The sequence below is a fragment of the Heptranchias perlo genome, chromosome 1, assembly GCF_035084215.1.
Source record: "Heptranchias perlo isolate sHepPer1 chromosome 1, sHepPer1.hap1, whole genome shotgun sequence".
Taxonomy (NCBI): domain Eukaryota; kingdom Metazoa; phylum Chordata; class Chondrichthyes; order Hexanchiformes; family Hexanchidae; genus Heptranchias; species Heptranchias perlo.
The window spans coordinates 49,173,023-49,197,222 of NC_090325.1; the positions used below are offsets into that span (position 1 = coordinate 49,173,023).

At 43.3% G+C, this 24,200-nt stretch overlaps 1 protein-coding gene across 2 annotated transcripts in view; it reads right to left on the reverse strand.

Annotated features, from left to right (window-relative positions):
- Positions 1–24,200, reverse strand: part of LOC137321897 (kinesin-like protein KIF24) — a 74,951-nt gene that overhangs the window by 50,248 nt on the left and 503 nt on the right. Inside the window, exons 1-3 of one of the 2 annotated variants that reach the window (XM_067984743.1) lie at positions 23,908–23,963; positions 12,262–12,896; positions 10,494–10,683 (exon numbers count right to left, since the gene is read on the reverse strand). In XM_067984743.1, coding sequence (XP_067840844.1) covers positions 10,494–10,683; positions 12,262–12,875 — 804 coding nt within the window. In that variant the 5' untranslated portion in view covers positions 12,876–12,896; positions 23,908–23,963. Of the gene's footprint in view, positions 1–10,493; positions 10,684–12,261; positions 12,897–23,907; positions 23,964–24,200 lie in introns of those variants that run through there. The other variant, XM_067984751.1, reaches the window with a different exon arrangement.

The window sequence follows — 24,200 nt, forward strand, 5'->3', positions numbered from 1 at the left end:
TGCCTTCTGGAAGTCCATATAAATAACATTCATTGACATTCCCTTGTCCACTACTTTAGTCACCTCTTCAAAAAATTCAATCACGTTTGTCCGGCACGACCTACCTTTCACAAATCCATGCTGGCTCTCTCTGATTAACTGAAAATTCACGAGGTGTTCAGTCACCCTATCCTTAATGAATATAGACTCCAGCATTTTCCCCACAACAGATGTTAGGCTAACTGGTCTATAATTCCACGGTTTCCCTCTTTCCTTTCTTAAAAAGCAGAGTGATATGTGCAATATTCCAATCCAGAGGGACAGTTCCTGAATCTAGAGAACTTTGAAAGATTATAGTTAGGGCATCCACAATCTGCTCACCTACTTCCTTTAAAACCCTGGAATGGAAACCATCTGGTCTTGGGGATTTGTCACTCTTTAGTGCTATTATTTTCTTCATTACTGTTGCTTTACTTATGTTAATTTTATGGAGTCCCTGTCCCCGATTCAATATTAGTTTTCTTGGGATTGCCGGCATGCTATCCTTTCCACTGTAAACACTGACGCAAAGTAATCGTTCAACATGTCCGCCATTTCCCCATTGTCAATGACAATATCCCCACTTTCAGTTTTTAAGGGGCCAACACTGCTCCTGACCACCCTCTTTTTCCTAATATAACTATAAAAGTTCTTAGTTTTGGTTTTGATATAACTTGCAAGTTTCTTTTCATACTCTCTGAGAGGAGCCGAGCCGAGCGGAGGGAGGGTCCGATAAAAGGCGGGATTTCAGAGCGCTGAGAACAGCTGAGAGGAGCCGAGCCGAGCGGAGGGAGCGTCCGATAAAAGGCGGGATTTCAGAGCGCTGAGAACAGCTGAGAGGAGCCGAGCGGAGCGGAGGGAGCGTCCGATAAAAGGTGGGATTTCAGAGCGCTGAGAACAGCTGAGAGGAGCCGAGCGGAGCGGAGGGAGCGTCCGATAAAAGGCGGGATTCCAGAGCGCTGAGAACAGCTGAGAGGAGCCGAGCGGAGCGGAGGGAGCGTCCGATAAAAGGTGGGATTTCAGAGCGCTGAGAACAGCTGAGAGGAGCCGAGCCGAGCGGAGGGAGCGTCCGATAAAAGGCGGGATTTCAGAGCGCTGAGAACAGCTGAGAGGAGCCGAGCCGAGCGGAGGGAGCGTCCGATAAAAGGCGGGATTTCAGAGCGCTGAGAACAGCTGAGAGGAGCCGAGCGGAGCGGAGGGAGCGTCCGATAAAAGGTGGGATTTCAGAGCGCTGAGAACAGCTGAGAGGAGCCGAGCGGAGCGGAGGGAGCGTCCGATAAAAGGCGGGATTTCAGAGCGCTGAGAACAGCTGAGAGGAGCCGAGCCGAGCGGAGGGAGCGTCCGATAAAAGGCGGGATTTCAGAGCGCTGAGAACAGCTGAGAGGAGCCGAGCGGAGCGGAGGGAGCGTCCGATAAAAGGTGGGATTTCAGAGCGCTGAGAACAGCTGAGAGGAGCCGAGCGGAGCGGAGGGAGCGTCCGATAAAAGGCGGGATTCCAGAGCTCTGAGAACAGCTGAGAGGAGCCGAGCGGAGCGGAGGGAGCGTCCGATAAAAGGTGGGATTTCAGAGCGCTGAGAACAGCTGAGAGGAGCCGAGCGGAGCGGAGGGAGCGTCCGATAAAAGGTGGGATTTCAGAGCGCTGAGAACAGCTGAGAGGAGCCGAGCGGAGCGGAGGGAGCGTCCGATAAAAGGCGGGATTTCAGAGCGCTGAGAACAGCTGAGAGGAGCCGAGCCGAGCGGAGGGAGCGTCCGATAAAAGGCGGGATTTCAGAGCGCTGAGAACAGCTGAGAGGAGCCGAGCCGAGCGGAGCTGCGACCGAGTTCGAAGTGACGTCAGGAATCAGATCGGGACGCGACACAGGGGAGGCACCTGATTGGTGAGTAGGTTCAGGTGAGTATTTCTACTTATCGACAGTAACTGAAGTAAAAAGAAAGGGAAGGTCTGCAGGTCTTATAGGAAGTAGCGTTTATTTTTTATTCAATCAAGGTCCCTCGTGTAGTTAACATTCTCTAAATTGAGAACAATTTAAAGGAGTAAACTCCTTAAAGTTAGTGGTAAGTAGTTTTTCTTTCCTTTTTTTTCCTCTTGACTTTGGAGTTGTTCTTAAGCTAATTTAAGGGTTAAGTCATGGCAGGAGATCCCAGGGCCGTGTCATGTTCCTCTTGTGGGATGTGGGAATTCAGGGCTCCTTCCTGTATCCCTGATTCCTTCACCTGCGGGAAGTGTGTCCAGCTGCAGCTATTGTTTGACCGCTTGACGGCTCTGGAGCTGCGGATGGACTCACTTTGGAGCATCCGCGATGCTGAGAAAGTCGTGGATAGCACGTTCAGTGAGTTGGTCACACCGCAGATAAAAATTACTGAGGGAGATAGTGAATGGGTGACCAACAGACAGAGGAAGAGTAGGAAGGCAGTGCAGGGGTCCCCTGCGGTCATCTCCCTCCAAAACAGGTATACCGTTTTGGATACTGTTGGGGGAGATGGCTCACCAGGGGAAGGTGGCAGTGGCCAGGTTCATGGCACCGTGGCTGGCTCTGCTGCACAGGAGGGCAGGAAAAAGAGTGGCAGAGCTATAGTGATAGGGGACTCGATTGTAAGGGGAATAGACAGGCGTTTCTGCGGACGCAACCGAGACTCCAGGATGGTATGTTGCCTCCCTGGTGCAAGGGTCAAGGATGTCTCGGAGCGGCTGCAGGACATTCTGGAGGGGGAGGGTGAACAGCCAGTTGTCGTGGTGCATATAGGCACCAACGATATAGGTAAAAAACAGGATGAGGTCCTACAAGCTGAATTTAGGGAGTTAGGAGTTAAACTAAAGAGTAGGACCTCAAAGGTAGTAATCTCAGGATTGCTACCAGTGCCACGGGTTAGTCAGAGTAGGAATGACAGGATAGCTAAGATGAATACGTGGCTTGAGAGATGGTGCAAGAGGGAGGGATTCAAATTCCTGGGCCATTGGAACCGGTTCTGGGGGAGGTGGGACCAGTACAAATTGGATGGTCTGCATCTGGGCAGGACTGGAACCAATGTCCTAGGGGGAGTGTTTGCCAGTGCTGTTGGGGAGGGTTTAAACTAATGTGGCAGGGGGATGGGAACCGATGCAGGAAGTCAGTGGGAAATAAAGTGGTGACAGAAACAAAAGGCAGTAAGGGAGAGTGCACAGAACATGACCGGACAGATGGTCTGAGAAAGCAGGGCAAAGACCAAGGGAAGTCTAGATTAAACTGCATTTATTTCAATGCAAGAAGTCTGATGGGCAAGGCAGATGAACTCAGGGCATGGATGGGTACATGGGACTGGGATGTTATAGCTATTACTGAAACATGGATAAGGGAGGGGCAGGACTGGCAGCTCAATGTTCCAGGGTACAGATGCTATAGGAAAGATAGAGCAGGAGGTAAGAGAGGAGGGGGAGTTGCGTTCTTGATTAGGGAGAACATCACGGTAGTAGTGAGAGGGGATATATCCGAGGGTTCGCCCACTGAGTCTATATGGGTAGAACTGAAAAATAAGAAGGGAGAGATCACTTTGATCGGATTGTACTACAGACCCCCAAATAGTCAACGGGAAATTGAGGAGCAAATATGTAAGGAGATTACAGACAGCTGCAAGAAAAATAGGGTGGTAATAGTAGGGGACTTTAACTTTCCCAACATTGACTGGGACAGCCATAGCATTAGGGGCTTGGATGGAGAGAAATTTGTTGAGTGTATTCAGGAGGAATTTCTCATTCAGTATGTGGATGGCCCGACTAGAGAGGGGGCAAAACTTGACCTCCTCTTGGGAAATAAGGAAGGGCAGGTGACAGAAGTGTTAGTGAGGGATCACTTTGGGACCAGTGATCATAATTCCATTAGTTTCAAGATAGCTATGGAGAAGGATAGGTCTGGCCCAAAAGTTAAAATTCTAAATTGGGGAAAGGCCAATTTTGATGGTATTAGACAGGAACTTTCAGAAGTTGATTGGGAGAGTCTGTTGGCAGGCAAAGGGACGTCTGGTAAGTGGGAGGCTTTCAAAAGTGTGTTAACCAGGGTTCAGGGTAAGCACATTCCTTATAAAGTGAAGGGCAAGGCTGGTAGAAGTAGGGAACCTTGGATGACTCGGGAGATTGAGGCTCTAGTCAAAAAGAAGAAGGAGGCATATGACATGCATAGGCAGCTGGGATCAAGTGGATCCCTTGAAGAGTATAGAGATTGCCGGAGTAGAGTTAAGAGAGAAATCAGGAGGGCAAAAAGGGGATATGAGATTGCTTTGGCAGATCAGGCAAAGGTGAATCCAAAGAGCTTCTACAAATACATAAAGGGCAAAAGGGTAACTAGGGAGAGAGTAGGGCCTCTTAAGGATCAACAAGGTCATCTATGTGCGGAACCACAAGAGATGGGTGAGATCCTGAATGAATATTTCACATCGGTATTTACGGTTGAGAAAGGCATGGATGTTAGGGAACTTGGGGAAATAAATAGTGATGTCTTGAGGAGTGTACATATTACAGAGAGGGAGGTGCTGGAAGTCTTAACGCGCATCAAGGTAGATAAATCTCCAGGACCTGATGAAATGTATCCCAGGACGTTATGGGAGGTTAGGGAGGAAATTGCGGGTCCCCTAGCAGAGATATTTGAATCATCCACCGCTACAGGTAAGGTGCCTGAAGATTGGAGGGTAGCAAATGTTGTGCCTTTGTTTAAGAAGGGCGGCAGGGAAAAGCCTGGGAACTACAGACCAGTGAGCCTGACATCTGTAGTGGGTAAGTTGTTAGAGGGTATTCTGAGGGACAGGATCTACAGGCATTTGGAGAGGCAGGGACTAATTAGGAACAGTCAGCATGGTTTTGTGAGAGGAAAATCATGTCTCACGAATTTGATTGAGTTTTTTGAAGGGGTAACCAAGAAGATAGATGAGGGCTGTGCAGTAGACGTGGTCTACATGGACTTCAGCAAAGCATTTGACAAGGTACCGCAAGGTAGGTTGTTACATAAGGTTAAATCTCATGGGATCCAAGGTGAGGTAGCCAATTGGATACAAAATTGGCTTGACGACAGAAGACAGAGGGTGGTTGTAGAGGGTTGTTTTTCAAACTGGATGCCTGTGTCCAGCGGTGTGCCTCAGGGATCGGTGCTGGGTCCGCTGTTATTTGTTATTTATATTAATGATTTGGATGAGAATTTAGGAGGCATGGTTAGTAAGTTTGCAGATGACACCAAGATTGGTGGCATTGTGGACAGTGAAGAAGGTTATCTAGGATTGCAACGGGATCTTGATAAATTGGGCCAGTGGGCCGATGAATGGCAGATGGAGTTTAATTTAGATAAATGTGAGGTGATGCATTTTGGTAGATCGAATCGGGCCAGGACCTACTCCGTTAATGGTAGGGCGTTGGGGAGAGTTATAGAACAAAGAGATCTGGGAGTACAGATTCATAGCTCCTTGAAAGTGGAGTCACAGGTGGATAGGGTGGTGAAGAAGGCATTCAGCATGCTTGGTTTCATTGTTCAGAACATTGAATGCAGGAGTTGGGATGTCCTGTTGAAGTTGTACAAGACATTAGTAAGGCCACACTTGGAATACTGTGTACAGTTCTGGTCACCCTATTATAGAAAGGATATTATTAAAGTAGAAAGAGTGCAGAAAAGATTTACGAGGATGCTACCGGGACTTGATGGTTTGACTTACAGGGAGAGGTTAGACAGACTGGGACTTTTTTCCCTGGAGAGTAGGAGGTTAAGGGGAGATCTTATAGAAGTCTATAAAATAATGAGGGGCATAGATAAGGTCGATAGTCAAAATCTTTTCCCAAAGGTAGGGGAGTCTATAACGAGGGGGCACAGATTTAAGGTGAGAGGGGAGAGATACAAAAGGGTCCAGAGGGGCAATTTTTTCACTCAAAGGGTGGTGAGTGTCTGGAACGAGCTGCCAGAGGCAGTAGTAGAGGCGGGTACAATTTTGTCTTTTAAAAAGCATTTGGACAGTTACATGGGTAAGATGGGTATCGAGGGATATGGGCCAAGTGCAGGCAATTGGGACTAGCTTAGTGGTATAAACTGGGCGACATGGACATGTTGGGCCGAAGGGCCTGTTTCCATGTTGTAACTTCTATGATTCTATGATTCTCTTTTTGTAGCTCTTACTATCTGTTTTGTGCCCCTTTGTTGATCTTTGTTTCTTTCCCATTCACCAGGATCTGTGCCATTTTTTGCCTTTTTGTATGCCCTTTCCTTATGTCTTATACTGTCCCTTACCTCTTTAATTGTCCATGGCTGTTTTTTTTGGCAAGTAGAGTTCTTGCCCCTCAGGGGTATAAACCGATTCTGTATCACGTTAAATGTTTCTTTAAACATTTCCCACTGATCATCAGTCATTTTACCCATTAACAGATTTGCCCAGTTTACTGTGGACAGTCTCTGTCTCATCCCATTGAAGTTGGCCTTACCCAAGTCTAGAATCTTAGCAGCTGACTCACTTTTTTCCCTTTCAAACACTACATTGAACTCTATCATGTTATGATCGCTATTGGATAGATGTTCGCGTTACAGTTAAGCCGTTAACTAAATCTGGTTCATTACTCATTCCTAAATCTAGTATGGCTTGCCCCCTTGTTGCCTCTAGGACATACTGCTGTAGAAAACTATCCTGGACACACTCAAGAAATTCACTACCTTTCTGACAGTTGCTAGTCTGCTTTTCCCAATCTATGTAAAGGTTAAAGTCCCCCATTAAGACCACTGTGCCTTTCTTACACGCTTGTCTAATCTCTGCATTTATACAATCTAGCACTTCAGAGTTGCTGCCTGGGGTCCTATACACAACTCCCACTATAGTCTTAGATCCTTTCCTGTTTCTCAATTCAACCCATAAGGTCTCTGTTGGCTGCTTACCTTTCGTTATATCCTCCTTTATCATTGAAGTGATTTCATCTCTAATCATTAAGGCTACTCCTCCCCCTCTTCCAGTTTCCCTGTCTCTCCTGTTGACCTTATAACCCGGTATATTCAGTTCCCAATCCTGACCATCCTGCAGCCATGTCTCTGTAATAGCTATCATGTCGCATCCTCCAATTTGAATTTGAACCTGTAGCTCATTTAATTTATTCCTTATACTCCGTGCATTTGTATATAGAACTCTTAGTTGGGCCACACACCCTAGCCTGACCTTCAGCTTTGATGTTGGGATAATCGCCTTACGCCTTCTAGTTTTCACTTTATCTGCAGTGTCTAAAGTACACGTTCTTTCTGCTGCTCTACGGTTTTCCCTTTCACTTGTTCTTGAACAACTGTTTGTACTGTGTGTATTGTAAATTCCCCCTGGGTCTTCCCCTCTCTTGCTGCTCTCAACTTTACTCCCTTCTGACTACCCGCTCAGGTTCCCATCCCCCTGCCGCTCTAGTTTAAACCTTCCCTAACAGCACTAGCAAACACCCCCGTGAGGATATTGGTCTCGGTCCTCCTTGGGTTTTTAAAAAAATTCGTTTATGGGATGTGGGCGTCGCTGGCGAGGCCGGCATTTATTGCCCATCCCTAATTGCCCTTGAGAAGGTGGTGGTGAGCCGCCTTATTGAACCGTGTGTGGTGACGGTTCTCCGGCTGTTAGGATTGTTGGGTAGATGCCAGTGTTGTCGCTGTACTGGAACAGCTTGGCTAGAGGCGCAGCTAGTTCTGGAGCACAAGTCTTCAGCACTGCAGCTGGGATGTTGTCGGGGCCCATAGCCTTTGCTGTATCCAGTGCACTCAGCCGTTTCTTGATATCACGTGGAGTGAATCAAATTGGCTGAAGACTGGCTTCTGTGATGGTGGGGATATCGGGAGGAGGCCAAGATGGATCATCCTCTCCGCACTTCTGGCTGAACATGGTTGCAAACGCTTCAGCCTTGTTTTTTGCTCTCATATGCTAGACTCCGCCATCATTGAGGATGGGGATGTTTGCAGAGCCTCCTCCTCCCATTAATTGTTTAATTGTCCACCACCATTCACGACTGGATGTGGCAGGACTGCAGAGCTTTGATCTGATCCATTGGTTGTGGAATCGCTTACCTCTGTCTATAGCATGTTGATTCCACTGTTTACCAATCATGTAGTCCTGAGTTGTAGCTTCACCAGGTTGGCACCTCATTTTTAGGAACGCCTGGTGCTGCTCCTGGCATGCTCTTCTGCACTCCTCATTGAGCCAGGGTTGATCCCCTGGCTTGTTGGTAATGGTAGAGTGAGGAATATGCCAGGCCATTAGGTTACAGATTGTGCTGGAATACAATTCTGCTGCTGCTGATGGCCCACAGCGCCTCATGGATGCCCAGTTTTGATCTGCTAGATCTGTCCTGAATCTATCCCATTTAGCACGGTGGTAGTGCCACACAACACGTTGGATAGTGTCCTCAGTACGAAGACGGGACTTCGTCTCCACAAGGACCATGCGGTGGTCACTCCTACCAATACTGTCATGGACATATGTTGGCTCCTGAAACTCTGCCTGTAGGACCTCAACCCTTTTCCAACCTATGTCATTGGTTCCAACATGGACCAGGACTTCTGGCTGTCCCCCATCCCCTGGCAGAATGTCCTACATCCATTCGGTGATATCTTTTACCCTGGCACCAGGGAAGCAACAAACCTTTCAGGATTCAAGTCTGCAGTTGCAGAAACGCCTGTCTATCCCCTATTGAATCCCCTATAACAACTGAATTTCTACACTTTCTTGTGCCCCCGTGCTGTCGAGTCTCCCATGGTGCCATGGATATGCTTCTGACTGCACTCCCCCGAGGTGTCATCACCCTCACTGATATACCGATTTGTGAGTGCCACATTCCCAGGGGAATGCACGGCCTGCCTGTTCCTCCTAGTCTGCCCGATGGTCACCTACTCCCTCTCCTCCTGATCTCTTTGTAGCTACGGGGTGACTACCTCCTGAAATGTGCTATCCACGAAACCTTCATCTTCCCGTATGCATTGTAGTGACGCCAGCCGCCCCTCAAGCTCAAACTCTGAGCTCGAGCTTGAGCAGTTGGCGGCACTTCCTGCATATGTGGCTTTCCAGGACACACAAAGTGTTCTGGTGTTCCCACGTGGCACAGGGTATGCAGACGATGGGCCTCAGCTGTCCTGTCATGTTAGCTAACGGTTATTCAAAATTGTCTTTTTAGCTTTAAAGCTATTTAACTGATTAGCTAACACTAAAACACAAACTCTAACCACTAAAAAAAAACTGACCAATAAACGAAATACTTATCTGTCACTTACCCCGACACACCTCTTGGCAACTTGGCAAATAACTCTTGTTAATTCGTCGGTTTAGACAACGATGATCATTTGCTTTTATAATTACATTTTGCATATCAGACAGCAATACAAATCCTCCCCAGTATATAAAAAACAAGTTAACAGAGAGACACAAACATCTGGGAGACTGTCTCTCAGCATGCAATAAACACATTTAACCAGCCATAGTTCATAGTATATAGACTTACAAAATGATTTTAAATGTAACAGAACTCCTATCCATCACAGCCACCTCCACATAGGCAAGTCATACCACATATTAAATCCATACAGAAAGTAAAAAGAACATTAAGAGAATCCTAATTTAACCTGTATCTAAGAAGGAGCTCCAGGTTGTAACACAATTTCACAGCTCACAACAACTGAACACCCTGATTTTGTTACAGTGAGGTATGTCACCACCCTGTGAAATGCAATGAAATAAACCTCAATAACATGAGTTGAACTCAGGAATCATCTATGTTTCACCAACCATCTGACAAGAGTGGGTATAGGTGCCAACAGAATAAAATTTCCCCCCTCTAGACTCCATCTATATAAAAATGTGTGTGTGTATAAATAAATACATGAAAAAAAATGTTGAGAGTCACTTTTGAGCCAGCTTATTAGTGTTGACCATTCAAAATATTAGTGTCACTTTCTAGCATCCTCTTGGTAGTAATTATGTTTTACATGTTGCTTTTAACCAATAGCATTTAGTCTGTGGAACATGATTTTAAAATTTTATCTGTCATTGTTCCATGACAAAAATGCTATTCCTTGGTCCCTGGTAACCACATGACAAGAGGAATAGCAAAACAATGTCAAAGTAACTTCGTGGAGCAGTTTCAATAGATTTCCTTGGGGAAAAAAAATTCCCTTCGAAAAATGTTACCATGGTCAAAGAGATATGTAATACAGGCAGGTGAGAAATGGAATAGCAGAAAATATATAAATACTTATCTGTGAGCAACTGGTAGTATTATAAAGAATAGATGTGTGGGGATTGTATTTCAAGGTCAGAACACATTTTGCAATTCAGACGGTTATACTGTCTTCTAACATCATGTAGCCTACATATTATCCTATAGGTGCTTTTTTTTTAATATAAACTGAATTGCTGATGATTTTTTTTCTGACAAATTGAAACTACTCCTAAGAGGCATTCATTGTATATTCACTGGCCCACGTTTAAAGTTGAAAAAATTAACAAAGAGAAATAAAAAGTCCTACTTGTTGGAGATACTGCGTCAAATCAACGGCTTCCTTTTTTTCATGAACAAGGACAGATTTTCTCTCTTCCACTTTTGCAACATCAATTTCCCCGCGTCGCACCTCTCGCACTCCTAGAGGTCGCTTTCTAACACATACACGGATTTTCTCAATCTCAGTCCATGTTTGTTCTTTCCCAGGGTTTATATGTCTAGGAATAAAAATGTACAGAATAAATATCAACTACGCTAGAATCTATTAACTACATTACAACAATGACGACACTTTAAAAAATACTTTATTGGTTGTAAAGGCTTGAGTCATGAAAGGCACTATGTAAATGAAAGTTCTTTCTTTCTTTCTTTCTAGCTACTCATTTTTAAAATGATGCACCATTTGAGGCAGAGATAGATAGATTTTTGGATTCTCGGGGGGAATCAAGGGATATTGGGATCGGGCAGGAAAGTGGAGTTGAGGTTGAAGATCAGCCGTGATCTGATTGAATGGCGGAGCAGGCTTGACGGGCCATATGGCCTACTCCTGCTCCTATTTGTTAAGTTCTTATGTAGGAGGAGGCCAGCTGCCACCTTCTAAGAGCAAGTAGGGATGGACAATAATTGCATCCACATCTCAAGAACAAATTTTTTTAAGATGTTGCAAGACAAGCAAGGTAGAAAAAGCGTCAGAATCACTTCCTCTCAAGTATCTATTTATAGCTCTGAATGTCGGAGCAACTCAGTCATGAGGAAGTAGAGTTCTCCATCAGCGGTAGGGAGGCCAGGGCCAAAGAAATTCCCAGCATGGAACTCCCTCTGCCTGCTCTGATATCAAGGGCCATGTTTGGGGTGAATGGAGGTTCTGTCCTGCAAGGCTCCAGTGCATATCTAGATTCCTGCTGATTTCCTGCCCCCTCTGCTGCATGCCCAGCAGACTTAGATTAGAAGTGTACTGTCTGGTCTTTGGATTTTCAGAGCCAGTATCTTTTTGGAGTTCCCATTTCGCTACAATAATGTATAACCAAACTGATGTACCCGTTAGTGACACTTTTTTAAAAAATCAGTAAAAAAGATTGTCCTTTTGCACAGACCTGGGACCTAGCAACTTCTAGTCTGTATAGCTTAGTACCAGACCAAGAGCTGCACTTTTCAGTATTGGGCACTTGCATGCAAATGATGACCCTCTCCCAAGGACCTACTGTCATAGCATCTAAAAGACCATGTTAGCTACCCAAAAGAAAAACAATGTTATTATTACAGAAAATGTTTATGGCTAATATACAGTGACAGAAACAACGTGCTAGTAAATCACCAGATTAAGAAATCTAATGACAGATGGAAATCTGATGACCATGCAGACCCCTTGGAATCCCCTCACGGACCCAATAGGATCCAGAAGCCCTATGCCCCAAGTCATCAGGGAAGTCCAATGTGATATTTTTTGACATCATACTACATTTTAAGTGGAGATAATATCATGAAAATATATTTAATACATACAGACTATTCTACCAAAGCAATAGGAAAATACATGTTCATTCTGATCTCGCTGGCTGTCAGAAGCATTAGGAGGCCTTGAATGCTCAAACTCAATTCACATAGTACCAGTAGATAGCATCAATCCCATGTTCAGTGTGGTGATCCACTGTTGCTTAATATTGTGGATTTTATTTTTCATAATGTAATATAATTACATTCATTCAAAGGTTTACTATAAAAAGAATGAGTTTTGTAAGAGCTGTAAAACCTAAAAAATAGTGCATGATCTAATCTTGAAATAGTCATTACGATACCTTATGAGAGCATGTGGTAGTCCATAATTATATCCTGAAACGTGCAAAATCATTTGTGTGTTTTGGATTTCACTATTGTCACAAACCCATGCGTTGTTTGGTAAGAACATTGTTGGGTGACCATCTTCCCTCTCAGGAAGAGAGTGCATATCCTTTAGACATAATTTGGCAGATAGTTGGTCAACTGGAGAAGGAGGTTTCAACAATCTAGAAGCAGTATCCCGATGTTGATTTGCACAGGATGATATCTGAGGATAACTACTGGGGTCAGGCACCTGACTGAAGTGGTGCCTTTTGTTATTACATAATGACTCAAAGTCCAAATGTCGTCGAGGGCCAGGCTTAACTTTCTCCACAAAGAAATTAAATGAACCTGCCTGGGCACGTTCTGTATTTTCACTGGCACCATGTTCCTCTTCTTGTACAGCTTTTATGATTTGAATGAGCTGGAACAAACGTTTTTGATCATGCATATTGTGTATCCCCAGCACAGAATAATCATTCATGGTCAGCTTAACCAGCTCCTGTGATTTCAGAAAACCCATTGCAGTAAATTGAGTGTAATACTGTTCCAGTCCTGCTTCACACAGACATTCGTAGAGGCACGAGGACATCCTACCAAACTTATATTACCACTGGAAAATAAAAATTTGCAAATTAGATTTTCAATTTTAGCATTACTTTGGGAAATAGTTCACTGAACTAATCTTCAATCTCTTTGATCTCAACAAACTAGAATCTCCCAGAAAATAAAATGGAATAAAATTATTTAATCTTACTTTCTTTAATACCTTTGTTATTTTTTTTTTGGAGTTTTCCTCAGGGGAGGGATTTGAGATGAGGAGTAGAGCACTCTTTTGGTGATTTCAACATTGAGCATTCCCATGTCAGGTACAGCAAGAGTCAGAGTTAAACTCTCTACGCTGCTACGATATTATGCCTACTTCCAAACTCAGTCCTTTACTGAAGCAATGTGAATGTTCTCATTCTCACAGTAGATATCATCAGTCTATGTGAAATAATGTCAATTCATGCCTAATTAGACAGTTTGTGCTTCGGACGAACAGCTACTGGGGACTGAGGCAAGGCAAGTCAAACTAATTTCAATTAGGGCCTTTCATTGACAGATGGAATAAAAGTATTCTCTTTCTATCTAGATTTGATTCAAATCCAGATTCTGAACATTAAAATGAAATGCTGAGTATTAAGAGACCATCTTGTGCCTTTCGTCTCATCTAACATTTATAACAGAAACAGAAACTCTGCTTTCAGAGTAAACAAACCATTACACATATTGTAGACAGTAGATTCAGAATGTTAATTTAGTACCAACACCTACTTCATTGAAAAAGGATTATAACTAACTTTAACAGCTTCAATTTTTAAAAATTGCACATATTAAAGACAAAAGAACTTGCATTTATATAGCACCTTTCATAACCTCAAGATGTCCCAAAGCGCTTTACAACCAATTAAGTATTTTTGAAGTGTAGTCACCATTGTAATGTAGGGAACCATGGCAGCCAGTTGTGCACAACAAGGTTCCATAAACAGAAATGAGTGAATGACAATATAATCTGCTTTAGTGATGTTGGGTTGAGGGATAAATATTGGCCAGGACATTGGGGAGAACCCCGCTCTGCTATTCTTCGAATAGTGCCATAGGATCATTTACATCCACCTGAGAAGACAGACAGGGCCTCAGTTTAGCGTCTCATCTGAAAGACGTCACCTCCGATCGTGCAGCATTCCCTCAGTACTGCACTGAAGTGTCAGCCTAGATAGAGTGCTCAAGTCTCTGGCGTGTGACTTGCACCCACAATCTTCTGACTAAGATGAGAGATTGCTGATGTTAGATACACAACGGGGCTCTGGTTTACTGAAAAACAAACCATTGCATAATAGTAAACACACACTTCACAAGGCCAAACTCTGTGGTTAATTTTCAGCAAAAATTCAAAGCCTGTTGTGCATCTTGTTTATACCAAGAGCAAATGTAACCAGTCCAGGGAGTAGATTTGTTTTAGGCCCAGTGTTTTCACTAGGTTATTTACATTCTGGTATCCATACACTACGGCGGGAGGGGGGGATTGCACTTAAGCTAATGTATTTTAATGTTGCACGAAGGTTTTTTGTGTGATGCATTTAAAGCATCACCTCAAAATGCATCACCAGCAACAGACCTGTAACTGCCAGTGATATACAGCTCAAAATTATCGCTCCAGATATAAACCAAGTTTGAAGGCACATAATCCCTCATAGTACTCCTTGGGTGTTTTCTATAGTTTAAGTGAACAAAGGATGATTCCACAATCCGGTTCTCTCAATGATAATTGCAGGGAGTGTATTTCAAAAAAATGCAGTCACATAGCCCAAAATACCCTCCACATATTGTTGGGAGCACTGGACTGCAAAAGTAGATTTGGAGAGATTTTACTGTGACAGAAAAATTGCTGGATGCGCTATTTCTACAGTCAGAGACACTTCCCACACGTGGTCATCCTGGATACATGAAGCATTCAAGACTTCCCACTTTGTGCAGCTATTAGAGCCTTCAGCTGTCCCCTCAGACTAAATTAAACTGTCTTCTCTTAAAAGTTGAATAATATCATAGAATCATAGAAAGGTTACAGCATGGAAGGAGGCCATTCGGCCCATCGAGTCCGCGCCGGCTCTATGCACGAGCAGTCCATTCCAGATCCCAACCACTCGCTGCGTAAAAAAGTTTTTCCTCATGTCACCTTTGGTTCTTTTGCCAATCACCTTAAATCTATGCCCTCTGGTTCATTACCCTTCCACCAATGGGAATGGTTTCTCTCTATCTACTCTGTCCAGACCCTTCATGATTTTGAATACCTCTATCAATTCTCCTCTCAACCTTCTCTGTTCCAAGGAGAACAATCCCAGCTTCTCCAGTCTATCTACGTAATCATCCCTGGAATCAATCTAGTAAATCTCCTCTGCACCCTCTCTAAGGCCTTCACATCCTTTCTGAAGTGCATTGCCCAGAAGTGGACACAATACTCCAGTTGTGGTCGAACCAGTGTTTTATAAAGGTTCACCATGACTTCCTTGCTTTTGTACTCTATGCCTCTATTAATAAAGCCCAGGATCCCGTATGCTTTTTTAACCGCTTTCTCAACCTGCCCTGCCGCCTTCAACGATTTGTGCACATACACCCCCAGATCCCTCTGTTCCTCTACCCCTTTTAGAATTATGCCCTCTCGTTTATATTGCCTCTTCTCATTTTTCCTACCGAAATGCATCACCTTAAACTTCATCTGCCACATGTCCGCCCATGCCACCAGAGTGTCTATATCCTCCTGAAGTCTATTACCATCCTCCTCACTGTTCACTACCCTTCCAAGTTTTGTGTCATCTGCAAATTTTGAAATTGTGCCCTGTATTCCCAAGTCCTAGTCATTAATATATATCAAGAAACGCAGTGGTCCCATCACCTACCCCTGGGGAACACCACTGTACACCTCCCTCCAGACCAAAAAACAACTGTTCAACACCACTCTCTGTTTCCTGTCATTTAGCCAATTCTGTATCTATGTTGCTATTGCCCCCTTTATTCCATGGGCTGCAATCTTAATAGCAAGCCTACCATGTAGCACTTTATCAAACACTTTTTGAAAATCCATATAAACCACATCAACTGCATTGCCCTCATTTACCCTCTCTGTTCGTGCTTCAACCGCTCAAATGTAATTGTAGGCTAACTGCACCACAAGGTTGAACTTCTTCTAAAGCTAAACATCACGCTCTTCTAGACTTTAGCAAGTTTTGCTAGAAGCTTTCTGCAACTGGTGGGCACCACTGGACATAACTTGCTTTATCAGGATAGATAACCAAATCTTGTTTTAACATTTATGCAGCCACTTTTAGTTTAACTGGGTCTCCTGTATTACAGATGCCCTCCTCTTGAGGGAGGCACTTGTTAGTTTATTAAAGTTTTTGTCCTGATGGCATTGGACTCTTGCCCACTCTATCAGTCCAGACAAAAGAGGCACAATCTCTTGCTACTAAACTCAAACTGAAACTGCCTTAACTTACACAATACCCCAACTGTCACAGGACAAACCAGCCAGCCAATCAGGGAAGAGCTAATCACATTCCTTATATAACTAATTAATTAACTTATTACTGGCTCAAACCAGCTCAATGGTCAGGCACAAAGTAAACAAGTTTAACAGTTCCTAATATTGAACTGCTAAAATGAAGTAGCTTTGCTGAATATTTTGTGACAACACAGCTTACTATGTTGTGGAAAGAGGCTTGGGTACCCATCAAATCATTTTGGGAAATGCAGCTGGTTGAAGGCATGCACATTTTCTTGGCATTAATGTGGAGTATTGATTTGTTTTATTGATAATTTTAAAATGGGAGCTGGTTTGATATCTGTTGAGAAGGGAGGGTTGAGGATTATGGAGATATTAACAGCACTGTTTTTTAAATTCTTAAATATTTGTTGGCAAACAATAACCTGACGGAACTATATTGTGGTCATATAACTCAAGAATCTGAACGTAGTGTTTGTTGGAAGTACAGAAGGATTTGGAGAATCAGGGGCAAGAGTGCTGCCATTGAGCCAAAGCTGACATCTGAGAATAGTCTAAAGTACAGAAGCCAAAAAGGTAAAAAGACCCAAAAATGTAACTCAAAGTGGATGACTTTTCCACTTTGAGTTCCACCAATTTTCTCAGTACTATTTCCTCAACTATGGTTATCATAAGTCATTGTACCTCTTTCATTGTATCCTTTCATTTGCACAATCACTCTGTTCTGTGAAAACCTAGGCAAAGTACTCATTTTGTATCTCTGCAGTTCTTCCATCCTCTGAGAAGATTTCTTTCTCGAACTGACCCTACCCTTTTTTAAAAAAAAAAGTTTTAATTTTCATTCTGTGTTTATAACATCCTTTACAATTTCTCTTTGTTACCTGCCAGTCTTTCTTCATAGCCATCTTAGCCTTTTAAATTGTTTTTTGTTTCCCCTCTATATTTTCTATGCTCTCTAATGGTAGCCCTAGATTTGCAATATGCCTCTTTTAAGTCTAATTTTAATTTCTGTACTCAGCCACGGAACATCAGCTTTTGCTGTAATCCCTTTCTGAGAATGTGTCTAGACTGTTCTCTGATTATTTCCAATTTGAACGATTCCACTGTTAATCCACAGTTTCAGCGAGAATTTTTTTCCCCCATTTTATCTGGGCTAGTTCCCTTTTAATCATGTTAGGAACATAGGAACAGGAGTAGACCATTCAGCCCCTTGTGCCTGCTCCGCCATTTGATAAGATCATGGCTGATCTGTGATCTAACTCCATATAACTGCCTTTGGCCCATATCCCTTAATACCTTTGGTTGCCAAAAAGCTATCTATCTCAGATTTAAATTTAGCAATTGAGCTAGTATCAATTGCCGTTTGCGGAAGAGAGTTCCAAACTTCTACCACCCTTTGTGGGTAGAAGTGTTTTCTAATCTCGTTCCTGAAAGGTCTGGCTCTAATTTTTAGACTGTGCCCCCTACTCCTAAAATCCCCAACCAGCGGAAATAGTTTCTCTCTATCCACCCCATCTGTTCCCCTTAATATCTTATAAACTTCGATCAGATCACCCCTTAACCTTCGAAACTCCAGAGAATACAACCCCAATTCGTGTAATCTCTCCTTGTAACTTAACCCTTGAAGTCCGGGTATCATTCGAGTAAACCTACGCTGCACTCCCTCCAAGGCCAAAATGTCCTTCCGAAGGTGCGGTGCCCAGAACTGCTCACAGTACTCCAGGTGCGGTCTAAACAGGGTTTTGTATAGCTGCAGCATAACTTCTGCCCCCTTGTACTCCAGTCCTCCAGATATAAAGGCCAGCATTCCATTTGCCTTATTGATTATTTTCTGCACCTGTTCATGACACTTCAATGATCTATGTACCTGAACCCCTAAGTCCCTTTGGACATCCACTGTTTTTAACTTTTTACCATTTAGAAAGTACCCTGTTCTATCCTTTTTTGATCCAAAGTGGATGACCTCACATTTGTCTACATTGAATTCCATTTGCCACAGTTTTGCCCATTCACCTAATCTATCAATATCGCTTTGTAATTTTATGTTTTCATCTACACTGCTTACAATGCCACCAATCTTTCTGTCATCGGCAAACTTAGATATGAGACTTTCTATGCCTTCATCTAAATCGTTAATAAATATTGTGAATAATTGAGGCCCCAAGACAGATCCCTGCGGGACTCCACTAGTCACATCCTGCCAATGTGAGTACCTTCCCATTATCCTTACTCTCTGTTGCCTTTCGCTCAGCCAACTTCCTAACCAAGTCCGTACTTTTCCTCGATTCCATGGGCTTCTATCTTAGCTAACAGTCTCTTATGTGGGACCTTATCAAATGCCTTCTGGAAGTCCATATAAATAACATCCATTGACATTCCCCTCGTCCACTACTTTAGTCACCTCTTCAAAAAATTCAATCAGGTTTGTCAGGCACGACCTACCTTTCACAAATCCATGCTGGCTCTCTCTGATTAACTGAAAATTCTCGAGGTGTTCAGTCACCCTATCCTTAATTATAGACTCCAGCATTTTCCCCAGAACAGATGTTAGGCTAACTGGTCTATAATTCCCTGGTTTCCCTCTCTCTCCTTTCTTAAAAAGCAGAGTGATATGTGCAATATTCCAATCTAGAGGGACAGTTCCTGAATCTAGAGAACTTTGAAAGATTATAGTTAGGGCATCCGCAATCTGCTCACCTACTTCCTTTAAAACCCTGGGATGGAAACCATCTGGTCCTGGGGATTTGTCACTCTTTAGTGCTATTATTTTCTTCATTACTGTTGCTTTACTTATGTTAATTTTATCGAGTCCCTGTCCCCGATTCAATATTAGTTTTCTTGGGATTTCCGGCATGCTATCCTCTTTTCTACTGTAAACACTGACGCAAAGTAATTGTTCAACACGTCCGCCATTTCCACATTGTCAATGACAATATCCCCACTTTCAGTTTTTAAGGGGCCAACACTGCTCCTGACCACCCTCTTTCCTAATATAACTATAAAAGTTCTTCGTATTGGTTTTGATATCCCTTGCGAGTTTCTTTTCATACTCTCTTTTTGTAGCTCTTACTATCTGTTTTGTGACCCTTTGTTGATTTTTGTATCTTTCCCATTCACCAGGATCTGTGCCATTTTTTGCCTTTTTGTATGCCCTTCCCTTATGTCTTATACTGTCCCTTACCTCTTTAGTTGTCCATGGCTGTTTTTTTTGGCAAGTAGAGTTCTTGCCCCTCAGGGGTATAAACCGATTCTGTATCACGTTAAATGTTTCTTTAAACATTTCCCACTGATCATCCGTCGTTTTACCCATTAACAGATTTGCCCAGTTTACTGTGGACAGTCTCTGTCTCATCCCATTGAAGTCAGCCTTGCCCAAGTCTAGAATCTTAGCAGCTGATTCACTTTTTTCCCTTTCAAACACTACATTGAACTCGATCATGCTATGATCGCTATTGGATAGATGTTCACGCACAGTTAAGCCGTTAACTAAATCTGGTTCAATACTCATTACTAAATCTAGTATGGTTTACCCCTTTGTTGCCTCTAGGACATACTGCTGTAGAAAACTATCCCGGACACACTCAAGAAATTCACTACCTTTCTGACAGTTGCTAGTCTGCTTTTCCCAATCTATGTAAAGGTTAAAGTCCCCCATTAAGACCACTATGCCTTTCTTACACGCTTGTCTAATCTCTGCATTTATACAATCTAGCACTTCAGAGCTGCTGCCAGGGCTCCTATATACAACTCCCACTATAGTCTTAGATCCTTTCCTATTTCTCAATTCAACCCATAAGGTCTCTGTTGGCTGCTTACCTCTCATTATATCCTCCTTTATCATTGAAGTGATTTCATCTCTAATCATTAAGGCTACTCCTCCCCCTCTTCCATTTTCCCTATCTCTCCTGTAGACCTTATAACCTGGTATATTTAGTTCCCAATCCTGACCATCCTGCAGCCAAGTCTCAGTAATAGCTATCATGTCATACCCTCCAATTTGAATTTGAACCTGTAGTTCATTTAATTTATTCCTTATACTCCGTGCGTTTGTATATAGAACTCTTAGTTGGGCCACACACCTTAGCCTGACCTTCAGCTTTGATGCTGGGTTAATCGCCTTACGCCTTCTAGTTTTTATTTTATCTGTCGTGCCTAAAGTACACTTTCTTTCTGCTGCTCTACGCTTTTCCCTTTCATTTGTTCTTGAACAACTATTTGTACTGTAGATTTCCCCTGGGTCGTCCCCTCTCTTGCTGCTCTCAACTTTATTCCCTTCTGACTCCCCGCTCAGGTTCCCATCCCCCTGCCACTCTAGTTTAAACCTTCCCCAACAGCACTAGCAAACACCCCCACGAGGACATTGGTCCCAGTCCTGCTCGGGTCTAACCCATCTCGCTTGTACAGATCTCACCTTCCCCAGAACCGGTCCCAATGTACCAGGAATCTAAATCCCTCCCTCCTACACCATCCCTGCAGCCACGCATTCATCCTGTCTATTCTCCTGTTCCTGTACTCACTAGCACGTGGCACTGGTAGTAATCCTGAGATCACTACCTTTGAAGTCCTTCTTTTTAATTTATCTCCTAACTCCTTAAATTCACCTTGCAGGACCTCATCCCTTTTTTTACCTATGTCGTTGGTACCAATATGGACCACGACTACTGGCTGTTGACATTTGCTTTTTTTCCAGTTAAGTACATTTATCTTTGACGCTTCCTTCTCCTTTTCAATTTTTATATTGAACCTAAATATGTTATGGTTGCTGCTTTCTAGACATTCCCCTACCCATACATTATCTACTAGCCCCATTTCATTTGCTGGAACTAGATCCACAACGTCTAAGTCCGTTCCCTAGCCACCAACTCCATCCTGCTGCCTGGTCACTGTCTGAGGCTGAACCAGACCGTTCGCAACCTTGCCATCCTATTTGACCCTGAGATGAGCTTCCGACCACATATCCACTCTATTACCAAGACCGCCTACTTCCACCTCCGTAACATCGTCCATCTCCACCCCTGCCTCAGCTCATCTGCTGCTGAAACCCTCATCCATGCCTTTGTTACCTCTGGACTCAACTATTCCAATGCTCTCCTGGCGGGCCTCCCAACTTCCATCCTCCATAAACTTGAGCTCAGCCAAAACTCTGCTGCCCGTATCCTAACTCGCACCAATTCCCGTTTCCCCTATCACCCCTGTGCTCGCTGACCTACATTGGCTCCCGATTTTAAAATTCTCACCCTCGTTTTCAAATCCCTCCATGGCCTCTCCCCTTCCTATCACTGTCACCTCCTCCAGTCCTGCAACCCTCCGAGATCTCTGCGCTCCTCCAATTCTTGCCTCTTGCGCATTCCCGGCGACCGTGCCTTCAGATGCCTAGGCTCTGAGCTCTGGAATTCCCTCCCTAAACCTCTCCAGCTCTCTACCTCTCTCTCCTCCTTTAAGACACTCCTTAAAACCTACCTCTTTAACAAAGCTTTTGGTCACCTGCCCTAACATCTCCTTATGTGGTTCGGTGTCAAATTTTGTTTGGTAACGCTCCTGTGAAGTGCCTTGAGATATTTTACTACGTTAAAGGTGCTATATAAATGTAAGTTGTTGTTGTTGTTGTTCTACAGAACTAAAAACATACTGATCTAAAAAGCAGTCCAGGACACATTGTAAAATCCTTCCTCTTCTCCACCACTTACATTACTTTTACCTAGTCTATCTTTGAATAATTAAAGTAATTCATTATTGTGGCCTGTTATTTCAGCATATTTCTTTAAATGTGTTTACATATCACCTTCTCTATCTCATTTCCACCGTTTGTCAGTTTATAATAAACTTCCAATAGAGTAACAGCTCTCTTCTTATTCCTTAACTCTAAACAAAGATTCAGCTTTTGCAACATCCTCTATATCACCCCTATGATCTATGTTATGGTACTGTAGTGGGATCTTTCATTTATACTGCCTTCCTTCCTCTTTTTTTTGCTCTATCCCTCTTCAATAATTTATAACCTGGGGTGTTTAGCATCCACTCCTACCCTAACCTAAGCTACATCTCTACTGATGTTATTATAGCATATTCCCATAACAATTTGTGGCGCGAGCGCACCAATTTTAATCAGAATACCTTGTGCATTTGCAACAACAGCAACTTTCATTTATATAACGCCTTTAACGTCGTAAAACATCCCAAGGTGCTTCACAGGAGCGTTATCAAACAAAATTTGACCGAGCCACATAAGGAGGTATTAAGACAGGTGACCAAAAGCTTAAGAACATAAGAAATAGGAGCAGGAGAGGCCCCTCGAGCCTGCTCCGTCATTCAATAAGATCATGGCTGATCTTTGACCTCATATTTTGATCACCCAATCACCATATCCTTGATTCCCCTAGAGTCCAAAAATCTATCTATCTCAGCCTTGGATATACTCAATGACTCAGCCCTCAGGGGTAGAGAATTCCAAAGATTCACAACCCTTTGAGCTTGGTCAAAGAGGTAGGTTTTAAGGAGTGTCTTAAAGGAGGAGAGAGAGGTGGAGAGGTTTAGGGAGGGAATTCCAGATCTTAGGGGCTCGGCAGCTGAAGGCACAGCCGACAATGGTGGAGCAATTAACATCGGGGATGCGCAAGGAGGCAAGAATTGGAGGAGCGCAGAGGGTTGATCCTGGTTGTTAAAATCACAAGTTATTGGAGACATGAAACTTATTTAAAAATTCTAAACTTACTTACTTACCCTTGGAGGGTTGTAGGGCTGGAGGAGGTTACAGAAATAGGGAGGGATGAGGCCACTGAGGGATTTGAAAACAAGGATGAGAATTTTAAAATCGAGGCGTTCCCAGGCCAGAAGCCAATGTAGGTCAGCGAGCGCAGGGGTGATGGGAGAACAGGACTTGGTGCAAGTTAGGATACAGGCAGCAGAGTTTTGGATGAGCTCAAGTTTATACATATAACTCAAATCTGCTTCTGTGTATTTTATAAGATACTAACAAGTTATATGAAATACATTATATTTGTAGTTTGCATTTTATATAACAGGATCATGTAAGTAAAATCAACTTTTTTCTTAGGTTGAAATCACACATCAAGTATAGGCTGGCTATGTAATCCTGCTTAAATTTACACAAGATAATTTACTTTTTTTTTAAATTGAAACTTTTTAATTCATGTTTTCAATAACTGGGTAATCAAGTCTGACCACTGGGTATTTTTGTTACACTTTATAGAACAGTATCATTCAAAGTATATTTTAATTTGAAATTAGAGACCCAGTATAGCTTGATCATGCAATTCTATTTAAGTTTACAGTAATTACAGTAAGTTTAGAACGTTTAAATAAGTTTTATGTCTCCAATAACTTGTGATTTTAACAACCAGGATCAACGATAAATGTCATAGGTTGCCACTGATCTTTCTATAAGATTACCTTTGCATTGCAGTTGACATTATCGAGTTATTCTCTCGGGTATAAAAGTACAGTAAACTGATTTATTTAAGACGCCATTTTCAACATAAATATAAGCTCATACCCTAGATATTATACAAAATGTAGACGTTTGCCGATGTTTATTCAGTCGCTGTTGTGAGCACCAACTTACCGGCCTTGCAGCTTCGTCTCTCCTGCTATAACCACAGCACGGCTGGAATCCATGGCAACGCCGCAAGCCGCGCACCAAAACCCCGCGCCGCGGGCCCGCGCCCTGCGATGACCAATCAGAGCACGGCGCCAGTTTGCCGGGGGGAGCGCTTTATGACCAATCAATGAGGAGCCGAAACCCGAGCCCCGACCAATCAACAGCGGCGCGGTGGCGCTGACCAATCATAAGGCCCGGTAATTCACAGGCACCAATCAGAGCTCGGCACTGGTTTGACAAAGATTGAAAACTTTGAG